The sequence below is a fragment of the Morone saxatilis genome, unplaced genomic scaffold, assembly GCF_004916995.1.
Source record: "Morone saxatilis isolate NCDOM2014 unplaced genomic scaffold, NCSU_SB_2.0 Contig16, whole genome shotgun sequence".
NCBI classification, from domain to species: Eukaryota; Metazoa; Chordata; class Actinopteri; family Moronidae; genus Morone; species Morone saxatilis.
Window position 1 is genome coordinate 8,508,615 of NW_023339718.1, and position 10,373 is coordinate 8,518,987.

Consider the following 10,373-nt stretch of genomic DNA (forward strand, 5'->3'; position numbering starts at 1 on the left):
CACACACACACACACACAATACCCACTCAAGAGAGGAAGGTCCCCCACTTGCAGTTAGTCTTATTAGACAATTCATTGAGTTTTGCTAACAGGAACTGTCCCTGAAGTGTGTTTCTTCTGCTGTCTACACACAATTTACTAAAGCTGGACAACCAGTGAACTTTAAAGACGTAAACAAGTAGCTGCTATGAATATTAACAGTCAGAGAACACAAGTTGAAATACCGCCGCCTTACTGTAAAGCTGCAATAAATTATTGCAATATTTAGAGTCAAAGACAAGTCAAGACAAACCAAATTGGAAAGTTTATGGCTGCAGAGCAGGAACACAATAGTCAGTTTAATCACTGTCTAAAGTGTTTTTACACTTTTAATGAGGCAATTTAGTGAATTTAGCCTTTTCAGACAGTTGAGTGGAATGTGGTGTATGCCTGGCTAACATTGTCTCATTGTTCTGTCTCATAACCAGCCTCTGTTTTCTGCTCCTGAGCAAAGACTGCTGGGAAATCAGGCTGCTTTTACAAAAGGTCGGCTAAAATCTTTCTGCCCCAGATACTCTCACGGTGTCTTTACAGGCATCTGTGAGAAGGTTGTGTTTTTGTTTTGTAGTTTGTTGTGTGACTGCCGAGAATCACAATCACAGTTCACATCTCGTCAATCCTAATTACTGCACGTCAACCAGTGTGACACCAGAATTCATTAAATAATCATAAAACATGTATTACAAAAAATATGGTAGACCAACATGCTTTCCAGAGAATGATTTGATTTCAGCTGAAGGAATAAACATTATGCTGTATCTTTAAACAGTGGTCAACTCCATCAATAATGATTTTAATAAAAGCTTATTGCTTTATTTCACAACTGCTCTGTCCCTTTGATGGGGGCTGTAAACCAACTCATATTAACAAAAGGAGCAATGGATAGAAGAATTCAAGTGACAGATTTTTAATATCTTGTGGTTCTATGTTACCGTAATACCATATTCAATATTACAATAGTGGTTAAAGTGATGATAGAAGTATTGTTAAGATGAGTTGTTGTTGGTTGGTTTACATGGAATCAGATCATTAAGAAATTGTAGCCACAATCTATATGGATGAACTAAACACTGAAACTGGACATATTTGACTTACAGAAGTCTGAGATTCATTTATTTGCCCCGCTTGGAAATCTGACAGCCAATGTATAACTGGTATCACAAAATCTGTGTGTGATTGACTTGAATCTTTGTAAAATAATACAGCTATAACATTTTTTAAAAATAAGTTCATTTCTTTCTATTGATGGTCTAAAGACAGTTGTTTATGTCATTATCCCTTCTAGACCTGACTATTGCAATTCACTATACTCCTACATAGCACCCCATGTTGGTAAATTCCCTGTCTTGCCGAGAGTTATATGAGAAGAATCGATACCACTCTCATTTCTACTTGTGTCTTTACGCTGAGCTAACTGTAAAGCCAGGAAACAGTTAGCAGATGTAAGAGTGGTATTGATCTCAGAATCCAACTCCTAGCAACAGAAACAAATAAAGCTTTTTTCCAAAAATATCTAACTTTAGGCTATACTACAATCCAGCCTTGGAATAGAGCTCTTCTCAAACATATGCTGTGTGGTTCACATAATATGTTAAAACATACAACATCTAGACAGACTAAGTTGCTGTTAGCTCAGACATCTGTGTAATTACAACGTAACATACGTAACAGCAACATAACTACCCAGACATTGGAGTTGGAGTTGGAGTTTTTTGTACACTGACAAATAAATTCTAGTTCAACTTGTTTAACCTTAAAATCTTTGCAGTGGATGCCAGTTCATTGGAAAATATGGATACTAAACTCCAGGAAGACTGTTTAAAGAAATGGTAAATGAGACATTGTATTGAGCTATTGGGACAAAGACTAACTTGGACATCATGAATCCAGCTCTCAAAAATTGCACCATGATCCAGATTGATTTCAAAAGGTGACCATGCATTCGTCCTCAAAAGCTATGAACGTGAGCTTAGATCACTCAGTTTAGCAACCATGTTCAAATCTTTTTGAAAACCTATTTTCATAAATGTTAATTAATATAATGTAATTGTAGGTGAATAACCAGTTTAACTCAAGAGTATTCAGATTATATTATGGAAGTTCTTGACTGTACTATTGTCATGGATTACTTCTCAAGAGAAAGCATATCAGAAACACTAACACACACACGCACACTGAAGCCACAGGCATTCCCACCCATTATCTCCATCTGTATCCATGTGTGTTGTCGACCCAGAGCAGGAACTTTGGGGGCCGCTGTGGTCAGACACAGGGAGAGGGAAGTTAGCGCTGGCAAAGAAAAGTCAAAGTCAGGCATTTTTGGAGTAAGATAAGAAGAGAGCGGCGTGAAAGGAAAAACTAAAATAACAAAAAGCCACTTGGGGTTATGAGATTACTATGACAACACATTGCTCTGTTTTTGCCAGGTTTTGTAATATCGCAGCCTTATAATCAACAAACACAACGAGGTGATAACTGAAATACACATTCATCATCCAAACAGGCGGTCAGCTACAGTACAGCACAGTAGGTGTGTGGAGATGTCCCATTCTGGTTGTGTTACCTTGACCTGGGGCACAATAAAACCCGGGGGTTTGTGTGGCATTGGCAGGTGCTGCAGCTGAACATAAAGCTCTGAGTATCCAGTGTCAAGCCTTTGTTTGCTTTTTTGATTTATTGCTGACCACTGCCCCACCTAACATGTGTGGAGGAGAGCCCGCTCCCCCTCCTCTCAACACCTTTCCCCACATAAATAAACCCTATCGCGGCAGGAATGCATGGGGTCCAGCACTCTCCCTGCTATTGGAATTCTCCCTGCTGATAAGATGACTGTTTAGGATGCTTCATCGGCATACTCCCGTCTCAACACATACTGACTCACAGACCCAACATAATCCACCAACACATCTGCTGGCCGTCCACACATGTGCCACAAGTAAGAGGCCGACGATGTGACTCAGAAGATAAAATGGTGATTAAAGGGACGCGGATTCATTCATACTGTAGCCAATCGATGATACTGTTGAGGTGAGGTGACTTTGAGTGAACAGAGACACAGAGGACTCATCAAATGCAGTAAACGATATCAGACTGCGGGATGGTCGGTGGAATGAAAACCAAAATTAAATACAGAGAAACCAGACAAATGTGGGGTTAAGTGTAAAAAACAAGTCTGTCCTCTCCATCAAAAGCTCCTATAGGAAGTCTTAAATTAGTAACCTCCAAACCTTTCCAGTAGCAAATTGGTTAAACTTTGGTGTCCTATACTCAACATTATTCCAGCTAAAACCAAGACAAGATCAAACATAGCTACATTGAGTTAGACAGGCTTCGATGCATTCTCAGGAATCATTTTGTTGTTTGAGATTCACAAATATTCTAACTTCTGTCTGGCAAATCTGAAGCTGCAGCCAGGAGCTGGTTAGCTCAGCTTAGCACAAAGAGTGGAAAAAGGGGGGAGCTGCTGGCCTGTCTTGGTCCAGAAGTAACATCTGCTTACCGACACCTCTAAAGCTCATTAATTATGTTAAACTTAATCCGTACAAACACAGAATTGGAAAACCATCAGGAGCTGTAAGTAGCTGAAGCAGCAGTAGCAAAGAGGCTTATTTCCCAAAATGCCAGACTATTGTTTTAATTAAGTTACCCAAACCAGGCACCCTGCGGAAAAGAAAGTAATCAACAGTAAATGATTCTGTGCAACCGTTGAGTTATTGAAATGTGGTCTAACCATCGCTTCAACTGTTTCAATCCGCAGAGAGCAATGCAACAGGGTTTTTTAACTGCCTCTCATATGACATCAATGCCTAGCTCCCCAAGAAGACACTGAAAGGCAATTGAAAGCTCCTAAAAGCCAGTAAGGAGCCGTTTAAGCTTAGATAATTTGGTTTCACAAACATAATATCTTTCTTTTTCATAATAAAAATTAATAATCTTTAAACGCTATTCAATATGAAGCTACAGTTAGCAGCCAATTAGCTTGAGCTTAGCACAAAGACTCAAAACACTTACACTCTGGCTTTTGTATATTACACACACAAGATAGAATTTGTTAACTACTGGGGTTTAAAGGTGCTTGTAAGCAGATTTTGTTAATTTTGGACAGAGGCTAGCGGTTTCCCCCGGTTCCAGTCTTTATGCTAAGGTAAGCTAACTGGCTGCTAGCTGCAGCTTTATATCTGGCGTACATATGACAGTGCTATCAATCTTCTCATCGTACTCTAGGTAAGAAAGCAAACAGATGTATTAATAATTGCTTCAAAGGGCAAGCTAAAACTAGGATCAGCTGATTGTTCAGCAACAACCTCCCCAGTATAAACTGGAACCTTAACAACTGTTAATTTACAACGGTGACCCTTACTGATAAAAATATAACTGCCCCGCTTGGAATATTCTTACCTTAAACTCTTGACTACCAGCCAGCAACACTGACATACTAGGCTTAAGTGCAGCCACGCAGGGAGCAACTGCGTTGCAGCTGTCTTGGGTGAGGGGGCATTGGGCCAAGGGCGGGCATGCTGACCCCCCACCCTGAGCATCTGTGCCCACTCATTCAGGCTGGCACCCACTGAGCCAAAGCCATCAGTCACTGACAACGACGACAACAAAATATGCCAAGGGAGGAGTATGGTTTTGACTTGGGTAAAAGCCACAAACTATGAGACACCAGCACAGTCACACATAGACTGCCACTGTACATTCTCTTCATTTGTCTGTTATCCATTAAAACATTAAAACAAACACAGCTGCCACCACACAGCGCTGAGAAAGGAATTATTGCTCTGTGTGTTTTGGGGGCTATAGGTCGAATGTGTATGATATATATCCATCCACAGGCACAGATTTTTTTTTCATCACCAAAATAACAGAAGTTCCTCTTTCGCACAGAAAGACTGATAATAATGGAGACATGGAGCAATGCTTTGTGATGTGAAGCTATGCTGTTGCACTGAGGAGCCCTGCCTCCTCCTCATCCTCCTCCTCCTTCTCCTCCTCCTCCCTCTCACCCCAGTGTGGATGATCTGTTAGTCAGGGGCTGGGGAGTTTTCAGTCTCCAGGGGCACATCCTTCTGAACCGCCTGCCAAGCTTCTCCTCTCCCTCCTCCATCCTCTGTCTTGCTCTGCTCTCTTTCTTTGTTCCCCTCTTGCTTCCCTCTTCCCACTTCTTCAACTCCTCATGTTCAACTCTCTCCCTCACTTCAGCCTCTTTTCAACTTCCGTCATTTGCTCTCCCCCCTCAACGACGCCACTTTTCGCTTTCACACTCTTATCTATCCCCCCCTTTCTACCCTTCCGCTCCTCTTCCTCTCCCAGTGATCCAGCTCCTTTGCAGCCGTGCATAATTAGGCCTAAACACAAGCCTGCGCAGGCTCACATCTGGAAGGAGTTTGGACATGGCAGTTTCCTACCAAGACGACTAAATATTTAGGTTGAGAGTTACTGCGTGTGGATGAACTCATGATAGAGGGGGTGGGAAGGGAAGAGAAATTGGAGGCTGGAGATAAAGAAAAAGAGGGAAAGTGGGACAAAAGACTGGAGCTCATGGCTGAGAATAGCATGATGCATCATGAAACTAGAGATAAGTGTGAGTTTATAGAAATGGTGCAGTATATAATCTGACACAGTAATGTAATCAAAGTAGATTGTAGGCACTGATGAGTCAAAGGAGGAGGCGATAATATCGGGGCGACTGGTTGCTCCTCCGTGGCTGGCAGGAACAACAAACAGCCAACTAATAGTTTTAATAAACAAATCCCCGTTGGGATTTCCCATGAGGCTGAGGGGCCTCAGCTGGAATGTTCACAGGGGCCAGCTGTTGTGCATTACACGTAGCAGCCGGCCCCGGAAGCCCTGGGCCTGGTGTCCTCCAGCCTTTGCCTGCTCAGCATGGAGGAGAGCATTCCTCCAGGCTGCCCCAGGAGAGAGGGCTGGCTGTCAGGCCGTCCGATGTGAGGAGGGACTGAGGTGGCGTAGGGCACGGGGAAAGCTTCCCCACTGCACCTGGGATACTGTCCGCAGTCTCTGAGCGGACTGAGGAATGTCAGGAATAACACGAATATCAACACAACTTCTCACATTCCACATCTGGAGCTAATGTCATCAGCAACGATGGGAGCATGGGCGCTTGAGGAACTCACCAAATCTTCAGGAAAATTGATTTTCAAGGCACCAGAGTTCCAGGGAAAGGTAAAAGGTAAAATGGCAGATTATGAAAGGAATTGTTTGCTCCTTGTACACAGCCACAGAAAAGTGTCACAGAATGCTAGACATCTGTACAAAAACAACTCAACCAAAATTAGTAGACGGAGGGATGGAAGATTATCTTCAATCACCTCAACCACTGCCACCCAAGCCTCTTTTTTTCCTCTGGTTTCCAGCAATGTGTTCCCCAGATGTTTATGCTGCTTTTATTAAGCAAGAAACATAAGGCCCTATAAATGGACTGCTGGCTGGCTTTAGCCCTCCTGGGGCATAAATCCCCTTACTTTACCTCATATGCTCGCTGCAGTGGGGCAATTGAACAAGTTTTTTTACTGTGCCCATGTGCTGCTAGCGTTTCTCCCACTGGGTCAGAGTACACAGGCAGTAACTTACTGTGGGAACAAGCTATTTCTTCAGAAAGCCTGAGCAGCTGCTTTACAAGCAAGAAACACCACCCAAAAAATGTGTCACTGACAGATCGGTAGTCCATCCATCATGAAAGATAGTGTGTTTTGGCCCATGATATGGCCCTTTCAAGTTTTGTCCAAATAGACCACACGAATAACTGCTTCATAATTAAAAAATATCAAACTAAGCCCAGAATCATTGCTGTCCAGTTCTCACCAAATAACGTTTGGTGTTTTCTAATAGGAAATACTCAAAACATGTTTCTGTTTATTCTAGTTTTGCAAGGCCAAGTCAGCTGGAACATGTGCACAGTGGAAGGAGAAAGAGAAAGCTGAACTCAGAGCTGTCTGGCTGGGTCAGAGTCAAATTTAAAGTGACAGAGTTGTGTCAAAGAGGCAGGGCCAGATGATGGCTACAGTCAGCCTGCCCTCTCACTGATCTTCCTAATGCTTTACAGAAAGGCGACGCTCAGCCCTCCACTACAGAGTTAAACTAGATCAAGATGTAAACTTCTGACCTAGCCAGGCTTATTACTGCAGCAAGTCCTCAATACAGTTAAACATAAGGTCATGGGTTCGGAGTCATGGGTGTGTGGGCCTGAGCGTATCACTGTACCCTCACCTTTTTTTCACATGCATGTATTTAATGTAAAATACACCAACAAAACTAAACATTCACCCAGTTAAATCCAATGGAAACACTGTGGATCCTCAGCCAGTTAGAGTTCACATTTATGGCAAAAACTATGGCAGCTTAGAGAGCATGATTGTTTTTTCTAACAACAACCTTTAAAGGATATAATAGGAACACTGCTTCATACAAGAGGACATAAATGACACCATAATGTAAGATCAGCATGTGAGCTCAGGGCCACAGCCTGCACAACAGGCCACAGCAGGGTGATCATAATGGAGATATATATCATTAGTTCAGAGGTAACAATAAACTTGTCAGACTGTTCCAACTCACAGAATGGCGGTCCTGTTGGGCAGCAGGCTGGCATCCGGAGGTTCAGTCAGCTCCTCTTTGCTGCAGCTGACCTTTCTCCCCACAGCCTGGACGCCGGGCGCTTTGGGCCGCTCGTCCGTGCAGCTGCAGCCGCTGGTGGAGGCCAGCAACCCGGGACAAGCCTGGGAGAGCCTCGGCTCGGAGGCGCACAGCAGGAGCAGCATCAGTACCAGACGCCCCGGCAGCAGAGGGATGCCAACGCCGGGCGCAAACATTGTCCTTCGGCTGGATCTCACCTCAGCTGCACCCCCGCCTCCAGTCATCCCATATCTCCACCATGAAGCTTTCAGGGGGCCGTAAGGAGGGCAAGCGAAAAGAAAAATGATCTCTCAGGTCTTGAATGAATGGTCAACTTGGAGGTCCTCGGCTCAACAATGAACACTCATCATCCAGTCATTTCAGAAATATTCAGCACCCTTGATTTGCCAAGAGTGTCCCGTTATGTCATGGCAGCGCGGGCGCACAACTCCCTTTGGTCCAGAAGGTTAATAAATTGAAGGGATGTGTGAGTCCATCCAAACGTCCTCAACGCCTACAAACAGGCGCAGTATTCTGTCCTAAAACGCTGGTGGTCGTAATAATTGCTCTAAGAGATTTACATCACTTGTAGGACACTTGGGAGTGTCCACATTAACGTCTAAATCTCCCACACTAAAAGTTAATCCAGGGGTTGATGAGATTCACGACTGAGCAGTCACAGTCAGATCCACGCTGTCAAATGTATGAAGAAGTAAAGAAAGTATATTCTCAAAACTTTTGTCAGTTGTTTCGCTGCTCTTAAAAAGTTGTCCTTACTGTTTTCACCGATCCCGGAGATCTCCGCAGACTCTCAACTTTAGACGCATTTAAACAGGAGAAAAAAAAATATTATTTCGGACAAGAAGTGAGCTGGTCTGGATCGACTCCTGTGCAGCCTAATTCCCAGAATCTAGCGGTTTTGCCTGCTTGCCTCTGTCACACTCAAACTCACTTAGTTACTACCCCAAGTGCGCCCATTCCGTCTGCGTCTGCGCTCTGGTCCCCGCGGTCCTAGCGCATCCAGCCGGAGAGCGGCAGAGAGGAGGTTTCACACGTGACCAGGAGTAAACCCACCTGAGCTCACTTCACACACCTTCATCATACTTCATCACACAGTCCAGTGGGATAGTTTATGTATTGTTGTTGGCCTAAATGACATTAGTACAACAAATACAACATGTTTGTTGCACACACAAATCTCCAGGTTTAAATTTATTACATTAACTCTTTAGGGTTTAATTTTCATTTGCATTTCATGATGAGAAATAATGACTTGATTTACTCATCATCATCATCATCATCATCCTGTATCCAAGAGAAATTCTTACAGTAAAGCCTAAAAATACATTGCAGGTGATAATTACCTGTCATAAAGGGAAATATTATGGTGCAAATAAGAAAATAATAGAGGACGATAAAGAAAATGAAATACGTTTTTGGAATATTAATGAGTTCAATGTCATATATCTGTTGTTTTGCTGCTTTTTGATTTGAATTGGTCGTTTCCAGCCTAGTTGTAGAAGACAGGAAGAACTTGATTTCATTGTGTGCCTGCATTGGGAGAGCAGACTGAAGTTATGAATGAATGCTGAAGGTCTCTTGTGTATTGTGTGTTTCAGCAGATCAAAGGCTGTTCATTCAATCAGCGGGAAGGAGAGGAAGTAAAGACTTTTATAGATACACTTCAGTACATTCTATAGTGTAAAGAGTTATGGAGGTCGAGAACAATGATGATGATTTGATTTTGAAAATAAAATGAGTCTTAGCTGTTATATTGTAGACGGTTACTTCATGGTATGAGGTAGTGCCATTTTTTTCTATCTCAGAAGCAATTGTTTTCCTGTCCACTTGAAGGCCATTGGCAACAGCAAGCTACCCATAAAACAGTAAGGGAGTGGCTGGTGCAGTGACAGTTACCTTGCCTCCAAATGCAAATTCATGTTTGCACGTATGTTAACAACTGTCTGAACATTAACAAGAACTAAGCCCAATTCAAAGTCAGCTGAAAGTGAGTGTTGTTCTGTGCATACCACATGTTGTTTTTGCTGTCAAAGTAGAACTAATATACGGGCTAACTTATCTACTGCATGTTGGACAAATCAAATGCTAAGATTTAGAGATACTCGGAGAGAAAAATATTCCAAAAACCTTTTTAAAATATGACATTTTTCCCCCTGCAGCACACAATCCAAAAAATACAAAGGATCATAAACTTCCTCAAAGTCTCCTTTTCACATTTTTGCCTGTGTGTATAGAAAGTTCCCAAAATACAGTCCTTGACTCCACGGATTTCTGTTTTAAAAATACTTTTTGATATACGAGAGGCCCAGGAGGATGGAGACTGTAGCGATTCAAATCTGGACAGCATTCCAAAATATGAGAAGGTGAACCAGGAGTGTTTGAGAATGGATCTTTTGCAATTGGGCTTGACATGTATTCACTGACATATCCAAACTGCAGGCACCTCAGTCATGTGAGTATGCCCGGCAGTATAATGGTGCACTGTGCTCTGACCAACACGGTGGACCCCGGGTTTGTTATTCCTGTATATAATACTGTACACCGGAGGAGGCTCAGAAAGCCAGCATGATTATTGAAAGAAAGCACAAGGAGTGGATGGGCGCCTGCTAAACTGAGGGCTGTTTATCCAAGCTGTTAAATAAGGCTTCAAGTACAACACCCCCGCCTCCCCCCCACAC

At 42.9% G+C, this 10,373-nt stretch overlaps 1 protein-coding gene across 1 annotated transcript in view; it reads right to left on the minus strand.

The window, feature by feature from the left end:
* The window catches only part of adgra2 (adhesion G protein-coupled receptor A2), a 40,657-nt gene extending 32,005 nt beyond the window's left edge, over positions 1-8,652 (minus strand). The window contains exon 1 of the mRNA XM_035658324.1: positions 7,618-8,652. Within this exon, the coding sequence (XP_035514217.1) occupies positions 7,618-7,919 (302 nt within the window). The 5' untranslated portion in view covers positions 7,920-8,652. The remainder of the gene's footprint in view (positions 1-7,617) is intronic.
* Between the last annotated feature and the right edge of the window lie 1,721 nt (positions 8,653-10,373).